The sequence below is a fragment of the Martes martes genome, assembly GCF_963455335.1.
Source record: "Martes martes genome assembly, chromosome: 2".
In the NCBI taxonomy this organism is placed as follows: Eukaryota; Metazoa; Chordata; class Mammalia; order Carnivora; family Mustelidae; genus Martes; species Martes martes.
The window spans coordinates 117,378,051-117,400,607 of record NC_137889.1 but is presented as its reverse complement, the minus strand read 5'-3'; the positions used below and the strand labels follow the sequence as shown (position 1 = coordinate 117,400,607).

The window sequence follows — 22,557 nt, the reverse complement described above, 5'->3', positions numbered from 1 at the left end:
ATATGCTATATGCTAACTGACCAGGGAGCTTGAGTTCCAGCTGATAGTTTTAATATCGTGCAGGAGAAGCCAAAGTCATTTTTGGAAACACAAACATGACAGATTCTCTGAATCAGTCCCCAGCAGCTTCAGAATTACAACCAACATGTTATCAAGTCTTATTGCCATTGGTTGTTCTTAGGCTTAGGAGTAATTTCCAATATACTATGAAGGAAAATACTAATTTATGTTTGGACCCCAAACATCTTAACTTACATGTCAAAATGATCATATTTTTAGTTTTTTCTGAAGTTTTTAAGTGTTACAGTTAAAATGTTGCCAATCAGCATGAAATTCTTTTGATGTGTCCGGAAGCTAATATTATAGAAACTAAAATTCAAAAATATGTAATAGATAAGCTTAATAATCTAATATATCATACTTAAGAATATAATGTATATAATAATATTTATCAACTTCTGGATTTGGAGTATATCAAATCCCAGTTCTTTGGGGGTGAAAACTAATTCAAAATAATATTTTACAAGGAAAAATGAAAACACTCTTTAAGTTGATTTCCAAGTTACTTTTTATTACTAATACAAATTTGGTTTTTAGTATGCATCTTTCAAATACAGTCTTTTGGGATAAACACAGTCAGAAATGTGAACCTAACTAGCAGGAGAACATAGTCATTTTTAATTGAAAAGTGTGGCCAGAGTAAATACTTCTACTTTGAACAGAAATCAAATGTGAAAATCTACTTTCTCTTAAAAAACAAACATTTCTACAACTCCTCTCTAATTATAATAACTGAGCCTATCTAATACAATCTTTTATCCAAAGTTCCAATTCATTAATACTTATATATGCTTGAGCCCTAATAAGGTGGCCCTTTCCAATGTGAGTGATGGTGCCAAAACATAAAAAAGACATATTCAGAAATAAATGGACTAGAATCCGTGCATTTATAAAACTTAAAATACAAACTCTACATCATTTTAGTAGGGGGCACTTCACACACATGTAATGATGTGATATTTAAACTCAAGATGGAGGGAAGGTGACAAATTAGTGTCCCTGTGACTGGCATACTGTAACATTTTAGGGCATGCTTTTTAATCCACTGTAAAACAGGAACTCTGTCTACCTATGTGATTGCTACTAGTAGAAAAAAGTCTTCACAAATGTGGTATATATTTACAAGCAACAGTCCTTCTAAAAATGCTGATTTTATCTTACAGATATAAGGTATTCTCACCCATAGGAATCAGATCTCAGCGTGACAAGTCTGTCTCAAACAGTAGCTTGAATGCGAGCAATCTAACTTTGCTCATTTTTAAGTAAACTGGAGATTCTATATCCTCAGTACGTTTTGTGATTATTGACATCGGCACTCCTGCTTTTCAAATTATATCTGCAATGTATGACTTTTCTAATAAAACTGCGAGATGTTCATTTCTTCGTGGGTGAAAAATGTACAACTTTCCTGCCATGTATTGTCTTTCTCTTGATGTCTAGAATCAATTCAGATAACTTCACACGAATGATAATTTTGATCTAGTAATGCAAAGAAGGAGATGGCTATTTGATTATTATAATATTTAAGTTTACAATGTCTGCTTTTTAAATTTTGAGTCTAGTGAAAGTTTTAGTGAATAATCTAATATATATCAATTTCTGGAGTTGGAGTATATTAAATCCTAGGAGTAAGGAAAACCACTACTAGCATTTATCAAAGAAAGCCACAAAATAGGATCTGGTCCTGTCTGGCAGTCTTTCCTGCTAAATCACCCTTATCTTAAGACACTGGCATCTAGAATGATTTAGGCAATATAGTAAAGTTTGAAGCACATAAGACTTTAATGTAGGGGATTCCTGAGAATTTGCTGATGTACTAATCAATATACAAGACATTATTTTTTAAGATTCCATAGAAAGTGTTTGGAGTCAATGATTATATTTTATAATTTGGGAGAATTAACAGTATATAAATTTAAGGGAATTTAACAATGTAACTTTAGAGGTATCTATCCTTTTTTTATAACTAAATATTAGTAACTGGTTGGGTCCATCAATAAGAGAACTTCTTGGGATTTCTTCACATTTTTGATCTTCTACTTCCAAGATAAGGGATCATTGAGACCCTGGAATTTTTTTTCTTTTTTAAGTTTTATTCTGCGAAAGATACCATTATAATGATAAATTCAAGAGTTACAGAGTAAAACAGAGCAAAAGAGTCACATTTAAATATCTAAGAAAGTTTTGAATACTCAAAAAAAATTTTTAAAGATGCTCTCAGTTCTTATTTGTGATGTTAAATGCTTTGAATTTTCTTGTACTGAGTACTTTGTGGGTAGGGTAGTAAGGAGCAGATGTTTGATTGTCTCATGGTCGTGCTAACAAGGCATGGGTCATGAAATTGACCAAGCATCTGTTCAGCTTCCTTTGAACATCCTAATGATGGCTTTGTTTTCTGTAACTAAATAAATGGTCATGACTTAGAGTTGCATAATAACAGACACATTCATCTACCACTTCCTTAAATCCATTAACAGTTTTATTTTTCTCCACATCAACCCTCCCTTCATGTAACACATAGCACAAAACCTGTCTCCCAACAATTCCTTTTGGACCTTTAATTATACATGTAGTGACACTGATGACCTAACCCACTCCTAAATTAATCCTGCATTTATATGATGAGCAACAAAAATGAATAATGCACCAAAGGTCTTTCTACCAATGAGAGAATCTCAGAATATCAGAGCTGTTGAGGATCTAAGAGATTAAATAATCTGATCTTCTCATTTGACAAATGAAAATACCTGAACCCAGAATCTATTCCTGTCTCAGGCTGGTGGCTTTAAATAGATTAAAAATATATTCTATACCTAAATCTTTCTATTCCCCATACATTACACAATTTGCCTCAAAAGTCCTTCTGAATTGTATAATTATCTTTCTGCCGAATATTTCTTTCTGAGAACACCTGTATTTTCAATTCTAAAAAACTGAATTTCATTGGATTTTTGATAATGTTTCAGAGAAATGCTTAAAATAATACCAAGGAAATCATTTTTTATATAATTATCATTCAATGGCATGCTTTCATGGAAAACTTCTCCCACGTTCTATTCCTTGCTGTTATTGCTAATGACAATTAGCACATCATATTTCTTTAATTCCTTCCTGGACTAAGACACTTAGAAGAAAATACTTAATTTCACTTTAAATGAGCAGTATTAATTGCCTAGGCTACCTCATATTAATGGAATAAATGGAATTAAAATTATGAATTAGATATAAGTGCCAACACATCAATGCAGAAAATGAATTTTTTCCTCAAAGAAATTCTCTATCATGAGCAGATAAGAAAGAGATCCCTCACGTGTGCACACACACACACACACACACACACACTCAAATAAATGACTTCTGAGAACAGGCCAAGACCAAAAGTGAATCAAAATCTACTGGAAAAGTGAAATGCCCTACAAAGGAACATTTTAACAATGACTATTGTAGACGGCACATGATCAGTTTTTCTAACATTCATGTTTGGCGTCTCCATCCCCTTGGGTGTGGGTTGTAGTTGCAATCAGCTGTTGAAAGACAGTAATCAGACCTAGTTTCCATGGACATTATTTCAGAATCATTTCTGGAAGGCTGCCTATAATATGCATATGGCAACTGTGAACCGTACTGGGAGTTGGTAGACATATTATTATTAGGTAAAGATGCAACATTATATTCTTGCCTTGCAAATGAGCTCACAGTGGCCTTCTGGGCCTGAGGAACATAGGACAGTCTCTCATTCCAATCCTCTGAGCACCCTGGAAGCACCTTCCTCCTAGCTGCTGAGACCACATTTGCCACAATGGATTCCTGGATGTTTCTGGGTTTAAACGCATCATCCACTAGACCCAGAGGAGACTTCGTTGCTGCTTCCCAAGGAGTTAGTCTCTTGTTTGCCTTCTCTAGCTCATCACCTGGTTTGCTAGAGTAGTTATAAGCAGGCTGGAATACCCAAGGAGATGTTGTGGAGATAGTGGGTGGGACTGGTCTTCCAGGAAGAGAAAGGGAGTGTCCAATCTGCTAGAAACAATGAAAATGTTAGTATATCTCATTCATTTTTGTTTGTGCTGATTGACTGTTATTCCAAAGTAATCTTGGCAACATTACTGAGCACTGTAAAAATGAAACCCCCAAAATACTTAGTGCTAAAGCCAAGACAGGCTGCCTCTATCTGGTGTATTATTAGCCCCGGCCTGGGACTTTCTCCTCACTTAGGACTTTCTTATTGCTCTCCCTCTCTGAACCCATAGTTCCAATCACTACCATCTCTCTTGGGCACAACTACCGCTGCTAGGACTCTGTTATCACTGGGAGCCACCCTTACTTATCTGCCCTCCACATATTCATATCCATATCTACAGCCCACGCTCATTCAGGTCCTGTTTTTGTGATACAAAATAAACAAAACATTGACTACCCCAGAAACAGACCATGAGCTCCTGGGCTTTTTACTTTTCCCAAGTGACTTCCAACGTGTTATCTTATTTTGGTCCACTGAATATAGCAAAAAATAAAAAAATAAAAAATAATGAAAAATCCAAGAGCTCCTTAGATGTATTTAATTTTGCTGATCTGATGGAGTGGGTGGACTTTTTCTTTTCAAAATCTATTTCTAGTCACTGCAGATCATGTGGGTCTTCACTTCCTAAGCAGAGGATATTGCCCATGTCTCAGATAAATACTCCTGCCCTTTGTTTCATTTGAGATTTGCTTCTTCTTATGTGTATTACATTCTTTACTTTTTTGAGATTTTGTGTCCTTGCAGTACTCCCCTGTGTATGTGAACTGTTTGGTTTCTCAGTATGCAGAAACATAATTGATTGAAAGCTCTTGTATTCTCTCTCCTTTGCCCTTTCTTATTTCTAGGAACCCAGAAGACTAGTTATCTACATCACATCCTCACACATTACCATCAACATGAAACTCTCTTAGACAAACTTCTGGCAAAAAGTAGCAAATGTACACCTAGGGGAAATGAGTCAGCTTTGAAAGTATTATGACATTGTGTGTCTCTGGAACAAAAAGCATTGCCATGCTTAAAAATGCACCCAAATTTCATAAACAGTTCCAACAGCTTTTCTTTCTTAAGCAAGTCCTTAAATTTAAAGTGAGTACCAACACCTGGATTTGACAAACTATCTTAGGTTCAAATGTTTTGTTTTGGTTTTTTGTTTTCCATTAAACACACAAAGAGAGTAGGTGATTCATTCTTGGCTTGCATATCAAGAATTAGGGGGTCAATATACTGAATCTTGCCTCTTTCTTTGTTATCATTACAATTTCAGTAATACCGGTTGAGTCCTAACAAATCTTGTTTTCATTAATCTCTTTATCCTAGCCTAGATCTAATAATAAGTTCTCTGGACTATATAATCAGGGAGGGGAGAAAAGCCTAATTTTAGTTACCGTTTTGGACTCGATTTCTATTTCACGTTATTTTGTGCTGGTTTCATTCATTTAACAAAGATTTTATTGAACACCTGCTACTTCCCAGGCACACTCATCAGAGTCTAGACATAGAAAGATGATTTACATGAAATCCTTGCCCTCAAGAAACTTGTAATACAGTACTGGTGTTAGCTTTGCAGTGGGAAGTTAGTCAGTCATGGAAGGTCACTTTAGAGACTCTACCTATCTTGACAGGATCAATAAGGAATTTTCCAAATTGTGAGAAGAATTAACATTCAATATGATAAAGAAATATTCAGCTCTTGTCTCCCATAGTATATATCCATGTTTTCCTTTAGTCCTTACTAACGGAGGAGAGAAGACATATTGGTCTATAGAGTCCTTGGGCAGTTTTCCAGTTCCCATGATACCTGCCTTATGTGGTCTTTGATCAGATCTACCACCTCAGAGGGCTGTTTTAGTCAGGTCTTTAGAACATTGAAGACTTGAAGAGATGTTAATAAAGGGATTTAGGCCTCTACAGAAACATAGGAAGTGATCTTAAATACACATACAGGTGATTAACCTCACTGGCTAGCAACTGGGAAAAGAAATAACTATGAATGTATTTGGAAGAATTAAGTGCAATGTGAATGCATACACTTCAGTGGTAGGGCATCCAAAACACTAGATGAAAGTAAAAATTTTATTTTCCATTTTTTCCTCTCCCCTTCTTCACTTAAAAATCTTCAGAAGAATGGAAACTTAACAGAAATTAGCTCAAAAGCATTGCTGAATGATATTCTAATAATGAAGAGATCAGAGATTTTTTCAGCTAAGCCATAAATGTTAATCAGTTGAATATGTGAACAAAAAGAATTATGAAGTATGATATTGAAAGAGTAAGTCTCTCTGAGGAAAAAAAAATTGTTTTGAGGAAAAATTTTAAATAGCATCAAAGTTTAAAAAAAACTCCCATAGAATACAAATATGCCAAATATAGTAGCAGTACTGGCTGTGAAGGAAGAGAGCAATTACCTCAGTGAACAAAATGACTATTGCTCTCCTACAGATTCCTCAGTCCACCAAACAAGCCTTCATATTCCTTTAAGTGCTAACAATAGAACATAAACGTACAAACTGTCAGAGACAAGAGATGCAAATGTGGTATAAATAAGTAGTTCTCTAGGTTTGTTGTTGTTACTGTTTATGCCCAAAATATTGCAGGCCTCTGGTCCCTGCCTGCACCCAAACCTCTAATTTTAACGTATTTCCCCAAAGCAATTTTTGCATTTTGTTCTTTGGTGCTATTTCCTTCTGTCAGTCTCTGTCCCAAGGCTCATGCTGTTCTCTGCTTGGCCAGCGAAAGGAAGCCACGTGATACACCCCGAGCCAGAAATGACCAAAGGGACCTGAAAATAACAGAGGTGTTTCTTCTATTTTGGAGTTTGAATGTGTGATGGTAGAATCCTAGCATAGCATGGGTTGGATCCTTGGTTGCTGTTTTTCCACCGTGGGTTGTAAATTATTATCTAAAGAATTTAAATTTCTGATATATGAGCACTTAACTGTAACCCATATGTTAAATTAGCAATACATATGATGTGTCATCAAATTGCTTCTTTCTTTTTGTCTCCTGAAACCCTTTCATTTTTTTAATGAAAGAAGTTTTTTCCACCGTCACTAGATGAAAACATAGCAGGTCCTGTGGTACTCTGCTTTCTTTTAGGAATAGTCCTGTGGTCACTTTAAGTTACCCAACCTAGTTCATTTCAAAATAGAATATTCCATCCCTTGCAGTAACAAGAATTAAATCTCTTCTCCCTGGGGCCTGTTTCAGGAAGATCCTCTTCCTTCAGGGAAGGCACTGTAGTTGGCTTCTTCTTGCTCTCTTTCCTCTCTTCCCTCAACTTGCTAACTGGGACTTCACGTCCCCTGGACTTAGAGAACAAGAATGGAGAAGAGACAAAGAGCAGAGGGGAATTTTTACTTGATTTGGTAACATCATACTCTGGCTTTTCACACTCAGAGCCAGGTAGGCCCAGACAAGAGAACTTTTCACAGGCTCTTTGGAGATTCCTATCACTGGGGACATTTTGCTTGGAGCCCTCAATTCATGCCAAGTCATCCCTATTCTAACAGGTTACTTGTGACTCATACTTGTGACCCCAAGGAAGCTGAAGCTACAAGCGGGTCCATTTGAAGAGACCTCAAGACAACCCCATCCAGCTCTCCTTTGTTCCTGGCCCGCTGGGGACCACGCAGAACACTCATCGTTTGCCTTTGGGATGACAGCAGCAGATTTCTTAGTTCTTTGCCAAAACAATTTGTGAGCCCATGTCTCACCTTCCAGATTTCTTGGGAGAGAGTCAGACCCCAATCTACTCTGCCTTCCTATCCATTCTCATGCAGACATCTCATAACAAGCTCTCTAAGAAGCTACTTTAAAAAAAAAAAATTTTTTTTTTTTTTGAGACAGAATAAGTGTGAGCAGGGGGAGGGGCAGAGGGAGAGAGAGAATCTTAAGTGGACTCCACACCTAGCACAGAGCCTGATGTGGGGTTCGATTGCATGACTCTGAGATCATGACCTGAGCCAATATCAAGAGTCGGGTACTGAACCAACTGAGCTACCCAGGTCTCCCTCTAAAAAGCTACTTTGAAACTCTTCTCTCACACGGGTGGGGGTAAGGGGGTAGGACCTCCCCCTACTCCAAACCCCACCCCAAGATCTATGGCATCCAAATTCTTCCTCAAGAAATCCTCTCTCCTTGCCATTCTCTGATCCCTTTTAATAACCTAGACCTGACTGGAGGGTTCCGGCGGGAGTGGCTCCTGCTGTGTTCTTTGTAGAGTCTGTAGTTTCATCTGATATCAGACTTTAGTGGGCAACATCTTGGATATTTGAGGGCCTCGGGGGAACTTTCGCTTTTATACCCTGTCATGTAACATTACCATTTTCAGTAGTACACTAAGCCTTTCTCTCTTTTTTCTTTTAACATTGAAATACAGGCTAAAAATAGAATGAAAAAATTTTTCTAAGGATTAATTTCAAGAAATTCAAATAGTGTTAAGAGTTGAAACCTCATACTTCACTCAGGCCTTGATCTAGAGAAGGGGGTTCGCATGTTTTCAAGGCATCTTGGTCAATCCTTAGGCTTTAACTGTTGAGAATGTCCTCCTTACATTGAACCAACTTTTGCCTCCCATAACTTTTACCCCAGTGATCCTAGTAACATAAAATATACCTGCTCCCACGTCTATATGCCTTTTCTTCACATATTCCTAGTTGTGTCCACCCTCTTTGAACACCTTCACCATCCTATTCCTATCCCTCATTTTCAAATGAGGGAGAAGTAACATCTACAGTGGTCATTCTCTCAAGTCTGCATCCTTCTGTCTCAGTTTGTCAGGTAAGGTTAATGCAGACACACCATCTTGATCTTCCTGAGTAGATGTATATCCATAAACACGACACTGAAAGCATACCAATGAAGACGTCATTCAAACTGACGGAGGGAACTTGTCATCCAGCGGATGACATTTGGTCTGTGTGTATTTAGGATGGTGCATCCTTTAAGTGTTCAGTGCAAGAAAGTACATGCTACTTTTTAGCCAGTCCTATATAATGCCTACAGCAAAGGTTGCAAAGATTCCCCCGAACTCACGAATCACCTGGTGTTAGATATTCCCACCGAAGGCTAAACATAAACATTTTCCTACTTCTGCCTTTAATAATAGCCAACACTACCAGCTCATACCATGTGCCAAGAGGTGGCTACTAGTTGCCTCACATAGAGCATTTCATATAATCCTCAAAACAAGCCCATGAAGCAGGCCCTATTATTGTCCCTATTTTCAAAAACAAAGACAAGAAGAGTGAGACTTAAAGGGGGCAAGCAGCAATAAATAAATAAATAAATAAATAACTTCCTTCCCTAAGTGTAGAAATCTAGTAAGTGCTGGAGTGCGGAAGTTGGTCCCACACAGTTTCACACCAGAGTTCTCAGTCAAGTAGTAGACTATACTTGGCAATGAAATCGCTTTGTGAAAATGTCTTTTGTTGTTGTTTTTTTAAAGATTCAAGTCCAAGCAAATCAGATGAAATGAGATCTTAGAAATTTTGGAAAGAATCACTTAAATTCTGACTAAGTTTGGATTAATTACTACTGCCATCTTGCCATTTGTCACAAGAAGGAGTCAGTGGCAGGTTCTAGGGCATACCTCACATTTAGATGTGCTCTCTCCCTTTCTGTGAAGGTGAGACACACATGGGGTTCTGCTCTCAAGTCACCTGAAAAGCTCAGAGGAGCTGAGGGCCTTTCCCAGCTTACCTTAACCAACCTTTCATGTCAGTTCAATGCTGACTTACCCACAGAAAGCAGTTAATGAAACAGCTCAGTTAGCTTCCTTGTTAAACTTCTGGGGAATCTATTTAACTGGCCGGAAACACTTGACATTTAAAAAGGAAGTGTAGTCTGAGGTTTACATAGGACAATGAAGTGAATTCCAAAGCAATGCAAATAGCCCTAGAAGCCAAAGAAGTTTAACAGGCTACATTCTGAAGTTCCAACTATTTCATACCATAAACCTGGAAAGCCGAAAACATTTTCTTAACTCAATCCCTGCTTAAACGTGCCGTAGTATCGGAAGTGTCCTCAACAAATGTTGTTTCCAATGTTATTTCAACTCCTTCAAATGTTATTTCGATTCCTTCGACAACTTTCTCTCTTAAACACGTGATCAGTAAATATTCATCACAAATATATATTTTGTCATAAGCAGATTCCAACAGAGGCAAACAGAAATAAAGAACATTTCATTTGCCTTTTAAGTCATTCATAAGAATTTCTAAAAAGCAGAGGGCTATGAAGAGGCACACGAATGGAAAAACACGCCAGGCATTCTCCAGCTTCCCATCTGTTCAGGTCAGAATCTTGAGAGTCATTTTTGACTCTTCCCTGTCCCTCGCACGCCACCTGATCTGTCGATGTTGACTTTAAAATATACCCAGTCTGCCACCATTTCCCATGCCTCCACTGCTGTCATCCTAAGGTAAAGCAGTATAATCTTGCCTGGATTATTGTTACCGTCTCCTAATTGATTTTCCTGGTCCCACCCTTACTGCTCTAGTCTACTCTCAAATGGCAGCCAAAATCACCGGCCTCTGCTATTTTTGAACACACCAGACATACTTGTGCCTCAGGACCTTTACACTTGCTGATCCTTCTGCCTGGAACACAGTACTCCAGATATCAGCATGACTCCTGTTTCTTTTCCTTCATGCCTTACTCAAATGTCATACGATCACTATCTGACTATTGTCTATCTGTCTCTCTCTCTCTCTTTCTCTGTCGAAATTACCCATTCTTTGTTTTATATCTCCCTTTAAGCTTATGTCTATTTAACATAATAAATGTTTTATTTATTTTGTTCATGTGCTTCTTCCCACTAGAATTTAGCTCCATGTAAGAGTAAGAGTTATTGTTTCATTCTGTTTTATTCATTAAGACATCTCTAGATGAAAAATAGTTCCTGGCAAGTAGATGCTTAGTAAATATTTGTTGGCTGAATGAATAATTAGGAAATATTTGTTGGCTGAATGAATAATTAGTAAATATTTGTTAACTGAATGAATAATTTCTATATCAGACTGCTATAACCAGGAAACTTGGTTAGCTTCACTAAAATTTTTCATCATGCCTCAAGATGTAGGTAGCCCTTCTCACAACACTTACATGTAGTGAGGGACTCACACAAAGAGACTCATCCCACCGCCCTCACTATACACACACTGATCTGCACACCAACCCATGTTTGTCAAAACAAAGAGGATGCATCAATATGTACATACAAATCAACTTTTCTAAGCAGGTAGAAGATTTTAATGTGCAAGTAAAATCATTTGCATTTTTAGGGCAGTGCAAGTGTGAGGGCTTCAAGCTGTTCTGAATCCCCAAACGAGAAAAGTTCTAGACTTTTATGCATGAATCCTAAAGAGAGCCTAAAATATATTTGCAAGAGTGGAAGAAAAAAAAAATAAGACATAAGAAGAAAAAGATAATGGACCTGTACTCCCGGGGCTAATAATAAATTATATGTTTATTTAAAAAATTATTAAAAAAAAAAGGTAATGGACTTTGGGGTTAGTTAGATTTGCAGAAGGAAGGGGTGCCTGGGTGGCATAGTCCATTAAGAGTCTGAGTCTCGCTTTTGGCTCAGGTCTGATCTCAGGGTCCTGAGATTGAGCCCCATGTCGGACTCCATGCTTAGTGTGGAGTCCGCTTGGGACTCTTTCTCCCTCTCCCTCTGCCCCTCCCCACTGTATGCTCTCTCTCTCTCTCTCTAAAATAATAAATCTTAAAAAAAAAAATTGCAGAAGGGAAAGCTGAAAGCTGATTTACCATTTATCATGAGACTGCAATCAGGTGTAGGAAATGGCCTTTTCTACTAACTTATCTCTTAGGGGCACTCCCATTTTCTTGAGTCTTGGATTAATTTTCCTGATAGGGAAGCAGGTTAACAGGAAAGCTATTTCTCCATGGAGATGCAGAACGCTTATATCTAGAGATCCTTAAATGTAGGATAAATGTTCCTTTTAGGTGAATCACATACAGTCAAGCTTGACATCAAGGAATAAGGAGAATTTTAAGATCATTTTGTCCTAGTCTCTTAATAAAATAGTCTCTATCTCCATTTTCTGTGATCCGCCTTCCTAAAGTGAATCTTAAGTTTTCTTCACGTGCAGAGTTTTTGGAAATCCTGTGGTAACACTCTCCTAACAAAACGGAGGAGGGTGTCGGTCTCTTCAGACAGCAATCTGCAGCACTGGGCTGCTCATCAAGAATAGCGCGGGGGTGCCTGTGTGGCTCAGTGGGTTAAGCCTCTGTCTTTAGCTTGGGTCATGATCTCAGGGTCTTGGGATCGAACCCCACACTGGGCTCTCTGCTCAGCGGGAAGCCTACTTCTCCCTCTCCCTCTGCCTGCCTCTCTGCCTGTTTGTGATCTTTCTGTCAAATAAATATATAAAATCTTAAAAAAAAAAAAAAAAAGAATAGTGCGGAGAGTCAGGATGAATCAGTCCTACTATTGACTAGAGAAGTAGCCAAGTAACCATACATTGCTTCCATACATGAAATAAACATACTTGGGCATCAGAAAAAGAGATACCATCTTGTAGCTAGTGCTTCACATCTGGCCTCTGCCTCTGCTATTCATCAGCATTCACTTTAGATTAACTTTTAGATTAAATTTGGGTTCTAGAACAATACATGTTTTAAAAGTTTATCTTATGTTTGAAGGAAATTCCTTCGCGAGAAAGGCTAAGGGTTATAAATGACAATGGAAGCGAGCGTGATATGTTGGAAAGAATAACTGGGATGTCACACTGACCCGGGGAGTCCTGCCTTTGCCTCTGGTGACCCATGTGCGTCCACCTCTCCAGCTGTATTTTCCTTGCTCGTCCAATGGTAACAATGCCGGCTACAGTTTCAGGAGCAGGGGTAGAGGAGAGATTTCGTTTGGAAATCGAACGCCCCACGGCAAAACAAGTGGCGATTATTCTTGTTTTGGGGAGAAGAGCCTGTGAGGTCTTAGAAGGTGTCAGAGACCTGGCAGAACCTTTTGTTCGAGAGGCAACTGCATGGGCAGGCTGCCGTCCCAGGATAAAAATAGGAGGGAGCCTTGCCTTTGAAGTGGCATTAGCACCACAGGCCTCAGATACCGCAGCGCGGCTTCCCACCCATCAGAACGTCAGAACGCAGGCAGCAGAACTGGCCAGAAACACGCACTGACCTCACCTCTCTGCTAGCTCCGCCGTGGGGGTTGGGGGGGGGGCAAACTGCAGATTTCTTAATCTTTCTTAACCCTCTGTTATAAAAGAATAAAAGTAACCACATTCAATGTAAGATCATGAAGCCTGATGTTAGGGAGGAATCTGCATATACTTCCGCGGTCCCTTTCCACCTTAGATAGCAAAGATAGCAAGACTTAAAATGTATAGAATTTTTACTGTGTACTAATCACAGTGCTAAGCAAGTTTTTCTATTAACTCACTGAATCCTCTCAACAGCCCTATAATCCCAATCTTGCAAATCAGGAAACTGAAGCATAAAAATGAGGTAATTTACACTAGGTCGCACAGCTGGTATGTGTCTGTATAGGGAAATTTAAAAATTAAAGTCACAGGTAATAAAATTGTATCTAAATTATTTTAAGGCACTGTATCTATTAGTGAAGAGAGATTAACGACACAGCAATGTTTTACCCTCTCACCTCCCTTTATCCTCAGAAAGGTATGCCATTCTAAAAACTATAGCTTATGAAAACACTATTATATACTGTATTTATGGGTGCTTGGGTGGCTCAGTGGCTCGGTGGGACCCTGAGACCATGACCTGAGCCAAAGGCAGAGGCTTTAACCCACTGAGCCACCCAGGCGTCCCCTGAAATACATTTTTTTTTAAGATTTTATTTATTTATTTGACAGACAGATCACAAGTAGGCAGAGAGGCAGGCAGAGAGAGAGAAGGGAGGAAGCAGGCTCCCTCCTGAGCAGAGAGCCCAATGCAGGGCTCGACCCCAGGACCCTGGGATCATGACCTGAGCCGAAGGCAGAGGCTTTAACCCACTGAGCCACCCAGGCACCCCCCTAAAATACATTTTTATAAAAATCTACATTAATTGGCTTGAACGTAAAAACAAAATTTTAAATACATTTCAAAACATTTTCTGAAGAGAAAGTTCTCTCATCTCAGAAGATTTAAGCAGTAAAAGTCATATGGATTCCCATGATAGAAAAAAATGAATAACATATCAAAAGTTCCAATTTCATCAGTTTCTACAGAGAAAACAAAGGAACTTTCACAATAAACAAAGGTTGATGATTCTATATGAAATAAATGAACTGTTGAACTTTTGGAAGACTTTTGTAAAGAAAACTGTCAGTGTCTGGTATGTAGTAAGCACTTTAGAAAGGGGACTCATCATTACTAGTATAAAATTATTACCTATATGGTAAAACCTACTTAAAATGTATTTCACTCTCTGAATATAGCTTTAGCTGTCCATTATATCCTCGATACTTTTCCTAAAACAAATCTGGGTAACCATCTCCTTCCGCCCTTATTCACAAAAAAGAAAAGTCACCATGAATGTGCACTTATTCCTAGGGGAAAAGTGGAGCAAAGAGAGGTGTTTTTTTAAATGTATTTTACAGATTATGTGCCTGCTATTTGACTTAGAGCTAATATCCCTTAAGCAAACTCACTTCCCAAGTAGAATGGCTTTGATTTTCCCAGGGAAAATTTTATCAGATAAGAGGTTAAGAAAAGGATTCTTAAGAAATGTGTACATAGCATGCAACAACCTTGATTGGGCCTTTTACATGAAATCATTCTCCAAATTTCTCCCCGGGATGTCTTTAAGTCATTCTTCTATCACAACTCCTAATTACATTAAAAAGCTGACAAACCAAAGCTGGTTAATGGTAATGACAAAGACACATCAACGACTAAACATGTGACATATTATTTCACAAGGATGTGGAAAACACAGTATGAGAAAAATGACTTATTTGATCTTTGTAACTGTGTTTTTGTCCATTACGTTTTCTAAGCTTATGAAATAGATCCTTTGATTCATTTCCTGGTCCCTGGGGAAAATGTTTAACCTACTGTTCCTGGGAAATTTAAGATTTACTGCCAAATCATATTTATGTTTCCTTCGTCAAAATCATGGCCCAAGAGTGATGTTTAAAATTAGGAATAAAAAAATGTAACTCTTCATCCGGGAAGTAACCAACAACATATTTTCTTAAGCACAGAATAGGAAAATTTTGTTTAACTGCCTTACCACATCTCTCTGGTGCGAGTGTTAAGTTTTATTTCATGATATCTTTCTTGTCTGAGGGATTTATGTAGTAATTCCATGTATGTCATTTCGTTTTATAGACACGAGGATGCCATAAAGTAATTAGGGTTTTCAAAGGAATGCTTGTTTTTCTGAAATAGATAAAAAGGCCCCTCAGGGGGAAATATAGATTAAAGCAGAGTATAGGGTGATAGTCATGATGGTGTACTTTTCAAATACAAATGGAGAACGTGGAAACATCTTTTTATCAGTAGTGTCCCAGGAACATATCTTCAAAATAGGAAGCATTAACTTCACTTGAAAATACTAACTACAGGTGTATCTGTAATCCAATTAATGGTTCAAGGAGGTGTCTCAGGAGGCATTAGTATGCTTTAATTTTCCCCTCTTGTTAGCTATTATTACAGCTTTTCCTATTGCTATAGCTTTCTTAATGTTCTCACAAAACTCCAATATCTAATTTCTTAGACATGATATTGGATATTAACACTATAGCAAATTTTGCTATGTGGGTCACACATTTGTTCAAAGGATCTCATTCCTTAACATCCCCCTGACTACTCCCGTTTCCCAAGTTCACCTTCATATTGATACAATGTTAGGTAGTTTTCACTATCAATTGCCAAACAACTTTTTCCTTTTTCAATATTGATTCATGCAGATACACAGGTGAGTTAACAAAGCCCCGTGAATTAGGTACAAGCACGTCATCAACCCTCTAAGCCACATTGGATGTATAGTCTTAGCCTAAGATAAAAGATAAATTCTTCTGGAGGTACTAAAATGTCTAGATCCTTATAAATAGGCATTTGAGATGGAGAGTAGGGACCCTTCTGTTAATATGTATGCCTGAAGTTCTTAAGCAACTATCCACTAAAAAACAAATAATGAAAAACTCTGGGGAAGGGATAGAAAAAGAAATGTCTAGAGCTTATCTCTTTGTAAAAAGATTCCTAAGTTACACCCATCAAAAATTTCCTCTCTGCTTTGTTCTGATCTATTTCTTACACATGATGAGACACTTTCTGATAGTGATGTGCAGACTTTTCAGTCGCATCCTTGTCCTTAACTTTGTCTGTTTTGGCATTGTTAAGTCTAAGGCAGTTAAGTTCTTCTCAAACTTTAAATCATAGACCAGCAATCACTGACCATTTGGAATCACACATGGCTATGACCTAGGCTAGAGCTTTTGTGTATGTTTTAGCTGGGAGGAAAGTTATCTCCAAATTTTTTCATTTAAAGGGCCTGAAGGAGGTGGGGATGGGGGGGGAGGGGGACAATGGCTTACAATTTATCACCATGGGTCAGGTATTCTCAGGCGAAATGCAACTTTGATGCTATAACTAGTTGCTAAATGAAGTTCACTCTAGATCAGTACTTTTTTTTCTTTTTGCAAAAATTTGAAGTCTACGTGAGACGAGATGAAGTCTGACAATGCAGTCATCCCCAACAATACACTGATAATTAAAATTTATGCATCACTCATAAGATAGGATTTTCACTTTGACCATGGTTGACAGTGCTAGGTAGACTATTACAGAAGTTTAAAAAACGAAGCAGAAGGACAAAACAGAGGTTGAATAGTGAAAGCAAAGAAGATAAATACTGAATGGTTCTTTCTTATAGAAGATTGCTTTCTGTATGAATGCATGGTACATCTGATGTAATTCTGTACAATGGAACAGGGGTGTTTTGACAGCGAAGTGTGGAGATCTCCTGATGCGGGTGAAATGACAAGGAAAGGGAACTGGAAATTCTACTTTATAGCATTGCCAGCTGTTTCTCACCCACCTCGTGGCTCCCCGAGGCCTAGAGGTCCCTCTGAGCTTCACAGTGCTCCCCCTTCTCAAGAAGTATCTGTGTGTGTTTCAAGAATAGTCAAAAGGAATTATAATCATACTTACAGACACTATAACTGAAGAAAATCATTCTATTCATGGCTTGGAGAAAAGAAAAAAATATTCTCCCCTAAGCTCTGTTTTTTTCTTATTAGAAAAAATGATTATTTAATTTTAAGATGTGTTTTCTACAAATATCCTGGAACTGAAGGGATAAGGAACAAACAAATTTTGTCTTGTCAGGTTTTAAACCGACCTTGCTTTTTAAAAAGTATTGAACTACACCAAAATACAAAACATAAAAACCCAAAATTTTTTTAGAAGACACATATATAGCAAATTATAAAATCTCAGAGGTGGAAGGGATTCGAGATCTGCAATCAGGTTTCAAGTAGGTGCAGGTGTTCCTTTTACAACACACCTGATAGGCATTGTAGTGGGGAAAAGCACAGGCTATGAAAACAGATAAACTCGGAGTCATTTGGCAGGTCTCCCACCTTAGGACTAGCTGTGTGACTTTGGGCACTTTTCTTAACCTCTCTGAGCTCCAGTTTCTTATCAATTAAAAAATGATAATTTTCCACCAAATAAGGTTGTTATGAGAACTAAATACATGTATTAAAGCTCTTAACACCTTTTGTGTGTCCAACATATATGTTAATTCCTTCTCCATCTCTTCCCCACAAGATTTTGAAGTTTTATGCTAAACTGAAACTTACTGTCTTGTAACTTCTGTTGATTACTCCTAACCTTCCTTTTTCATCAATAGATACATTTACTCCCTCATTCACAATAGTTCCTCAAATATCTAACTCTCCTATCTCTTGTTGGTCTCTTCTCCCACTGGTAAATGTACAAACATTCATCTCATATTACGGAACTTCCGGACGTCACCATCCTTTTTGTTTTAGAAATAAACTTTAGTGCGTCAAAGATCTGAAAACAATGGTCTTGTTGGGATCAAAGCTGCTACTCAGTGGGTCTACCTGTCCCTTTGTTCTGTACATTCTCCTAGTATTTAAGCAGCCCCTGACTGATTACAGTTTGTCAGTCTATCACACCATGTGATCATCACAATGGAAAGGCACAGCAAAAACACTGGGATCTCCCCCAGTGATCCTTAAAGTACGTGAATTTGGGTGTTTTTTAGATCTGAAAATTTTACAGTCATATTTGTTTTCCCTTTAAGAGGCTAGCTAATTAGCACTCAAAGTGCTCCAAAATTCTCCTTTAGCCTAGATCCCAAAATAAAAATGTTTTGATTACTGCCAGAGAGATTTAAGTTAGTTATTAGTAAGAACATTTTTGATCAGAGATAACAGACTCTATTGCCCTACAGCCAAGGGAAGTCATACAGTCCCTTTCCCCAGAGATAAGAAAAAACAGCCAAAGAACTTTGTATAGTCCCTTCTTTAGATGTAAAATTGTATCATTCTCTTCCTAGAAATATTTCTTCTCGGCCTTGCTTAGAAGCAGGAGGCCCGACCAAATCATATCTGAAGGCCCTCTTTATTCTCCTATTTAAAAAATAAAGAAAAAGAATGTTCCGAGCAAATTATTCCCACGTTTGGGAGAGGCTGCCTGCGAAGCCCTTTTGGAGCGGAAAGAGAGTTTGCTGCCCCCTGGTGGACCTCTGAGAGCATGCCCACAAGATCCGCGCACCCCTGCCGATCACTGCAGACAAGGCCTCCAAACAGTGGAAAACAGGTGCAGTTTACAAGTCTGGCTGTGCCTGACTGGACAAACTGGAAAACTATTTATGGGTTTTAAAGAATAAGGTTGACCTAAGTGTTTTGTGTGTTAGAAAAGTGTTTTACAAAGTGTGGTGCACAACCATTAGCATCAGAATCACCTGGGGTGTATGTTACAAGAACAAATCCCTGGGCCCCACCCAGACCTACTAAGTCAGAATATCCACAGCAGGGCCAGGAGTGGGGGGTGGGGAGAAGGTCTTCATTTCCCTCTGGGAACAAAAGTTGGAAAACGGTGTGTTAGAACCCTCCGAAGACAATGGTTGGCTAAAACTAAAGTGCCCTATGTAAAGAAAATCTTGTTAATTGGTAAACTTAAGTGCAAAATTAAAATAAAAAATTCTAAGTGATCTATTTTGCTTTGCTTTTTATTTCAATAATAGCACCCACCCTGAGTTGTAACATTTCGCTGGCTGTTTCATAATGGAGAATTCAAAATCTAGTTAGTTTATTTCGGTTTATATGAAGAATGATAATTGGCACCATCTGATAAGCATTAACAAGTAGTCAGTGGACCAGACCACCAATTAACTCTTGAGTGTGATATAAAGGAAAAAAAAAACAAAACTAACAATGGAAGGATTGGTATGACATTTACACTTCATTTATTAGTCCAGCTTATTCTTTGGTGATCTTGAGCTCTAGAGGATGGTTTTGTGAATATTTCTTTACCAATCTGAGACATGTCAGGAGAAAACAAAACTAAGGGGTATGCCATTCAAGAAAAAGATCTAGTTGGTTTTTTTTTTACTTTCAAAAAAAAAAAAAGTAATTAAATGGTACAAAAGGAAAACAGAACTAAATCAATTTAAATGTATTTAAAGCAAAAGCGATTTGGGACTCATAAAATTTTTAGCCTCTCAAGCTGTTTTGATTTTTTTTTTTTTTTTTCTCTTCAAGATTAGTCCCAACTTCTGCTTCTGACTCAGTGAGATTCTAGAGGCACACCAGGAAACCCACAAAAATTCCCTGGGTTTGAAAGGCAGCTGGAATTCTAGGTTCCTCCCTACACCAGGCACTCAAATTCTGAGAATTGTTTTTCATCCCTTGCTCTGTGAACTGGGAGTTTGCTCTGTTCAGAGAGAGGGTTCACCCTGTTTTTGGAAACCGCTCATGCTTCTCAGGCAAGGGGATCAATTACTCTAAAAAGGCCAGGTTGCTGACCCTTTGTGCTGGGACAGCGTTGGGAGGGAGGGTAAGAACAGCTGTCTGAGCACCTTCCGGGGTCAGCCGGGTTCTGTCAGAGCCCCAACTGTTGCGGTCTGAATTGGGGTGGCCTAGGCAATCGGGTGGCCAGCTGTTCTATTTTCTGTGAGATAGGCCTATTTAAACTTCAACTATCCTACCAGAACCTTCCTCAGGAGACCAACCACCCAAATTTGAGACTATATTTAATTTACAAGCTTCCCCCCCATAAGAATTCTCTGTATATTGCTAAGGGACCCACACTTGTTTTACTAACATTGATACTTTGAATTGAACACAGTCCCTTTATAGTAGAGTCTCAAAGCTGATGTTAAGGGGGGTTTTTTGTTTGTTTGTTTGTTTGTTTGTTTTAAATATTGTACCATCTCTTTGAATCCTGGTCTCATTTTGTATACCATTACAATGCTAGGACAGTAGACGAAGACAAAGAAGAAAGAAATTGTCTAACAGGCTGAAGAGAGAGGCACATAGACATAAAGTTTCAGTAAGAAGAAAACAGAAGAAACAATGACTTCTCAGTACAAGCCTCTTGAGAAGAGATTGCTTGTGTCAGTAGATTTATACAGACATTGTTTCTGCTTTTTCTATTTTAGTTGTGTTTGATCCCTAAAACTGGGATGCACATTCACAGAAAAAACGAAAGAACTTATCTAATGGTTGTGTGTGCGTTTTCCTCCTTGGAAGTTTTTGAAATAGTAGCTATGGTTTGTTAAGTGACCTTTGCAATAATACTAGCAGGTAACACCTGTCGAATGCTTGCTATGTGTCAGGCACTGTTCTATACACCTAAAACCATGGACTTATTTAACCTGCACAAGCTGTCAGGTGCACCCAGGATTGTCCTCATGTCACAGGGAGGGACACTGAGGCTTGAAAAGGTGGAAGCATCTGCCTAGAGCCTCTCTACAAGCCAGAGGTGGGCCTGGAGGCAGTTGTAGACCCCTCAGCCCAGGTCCACAGTTGCCCATTGCAAAAGGTGCCTCTGTACACTTGGGGTTCGCGTGCAGGTTCTCACCTAATCATAGATGAGTTTCATTTAAGAAATGGTTACCTTTTGCCTCCCCTAAACCAAATCACGACTTTTTAAATTCAGAAGTGGGGGTGGGGGGAGTATTTTTCTGCATATTGTTCTTAAAATTTGAGAAATTTCTCTTCATCGTTCTTATTTTTTTCCTTAATTTACCTGGTATAATTTAAGACAGCCCTACTAGTAATATATGACGCTAGTTGGCTGGAAGTGGGTCTTTGAGGAGTTTGGTCTAGTGCAAATTCTGGGCAATGGTAACTAGCAAAATGTTAGGCTGCCCCCTTCCATGTATTGAGTTATAAGCAAATAGGCCAACAGAAAACTACAGCGTTTCTTTTTGCCTTGTACCTGCTTACAAGTATCTATCATTTGGGGCTACCAAACTTTAAGTCCTTTTAATATTTCTTACTTTGATTTAGATGACTTAAAGTAACTTTTGAGGTATTTCTGCAACCGGTAAAGCTTAACGCTCTGATGGACAAGTTCTTTCAACTGTGACCTTTGTCTTGTGATCAAGAGAGGTAATGTAGCCTTGTGGATAGTGAATGGCTCTGGTGTTTGACTGCCAGGTCTTGAGCCTTATCCTCACCTCCTTAGAAAAGTTCCTTAACTTTTCTTCACCTCAATTTCTCATCTGTAAAATGGGATGATCATAATATCTACTTTATAGTCATTTTGTGATGACTGAAAGTCAATGTTTGTTAGGTATGCATCTAGCATATAGTAAGCCCTCATGATTATAAGTCACCTTATTAGTGGCTCTATGATTTTTAAATTAAGGCAGTGGAGCTCTGCAAATATAATGGAGGGGGGTGTTTACAATGAACCTAGAAGTTCATATCTTTTCTCCCTGAAGTTAGTGATGGGAATGTTCAAACCCCTGTTTAGAATCCATTAAACCAGTTCCTCAGGAGATGTTTACGAAATAACAATGAGACATTGCTGAAGAAAAGGAAAAAAAAAAAAAAACTACTGGAAAAACATAAGGTGTAAAAATGTCCTTGTTGGGAAGTCTTTGACAGAAATAACTGTTGAGAAATCCTCCATTGAGGACACTGTGGCTACAAAGTTCTTCTGCCTTGTGCATATCCAGGAGAGACTTCATGGAATTCTAAGATTCCAGTGACAACTATTTTTTAGATTTGAAACACTGAAAGCCTGTGACTCTCTCATTATTATTCTGTTTAGCATTATTCTTGTTGAAATGTCTTAAGTTATTATGGATTTAGTAATAAGCCAAGCTGGGTACCATTTCACTATTTAACAAGAACGTTTCCTCCATCACATGTAGTCAGAATGACATGAAGCCCAGGGGAACACTTCCTTTTATGTAGAGATTCTGATTTTGCTTTATTTTTTTTTAAGTGACATTCCTCCCCAATCTTAGCCCATAAATATCACCTATTCATCCTAAAATAAGA

General features: G+C 38.2%; 1 protein-coding gene across 2 annotated transcripts in view; it reads right to left on the bottom strand.

Annotated features, from left to right (window-relative positions):
- Positions 1-557: 557 nt before the first annotated feature.
- SYNPO2 (synaptopodin 2) overlaps positions 558-22,557 on the bottom strand; it is a gene marked incomplete at its 5' end in the record, with an annotated part of 176,121 nt that continues 154,121 nt past the window's right edge. Inside the window, one exon of one of the 2 annotated variants that reach the window (XM_080796942.1) lies at positions 558-4,077. In XM_080796942.1, coding sequence (XP_080653068.1) covers positions 3,535-4,077 — 543 coding nt within the window. In that variant the 3' untranslated portion in view covers positions 558-3,534. The remainder of the gene's footprint in view (positions 4,078-22,557) is intronic. The other variant, XM_080796943.1, reaches the window with a different exon arrangement.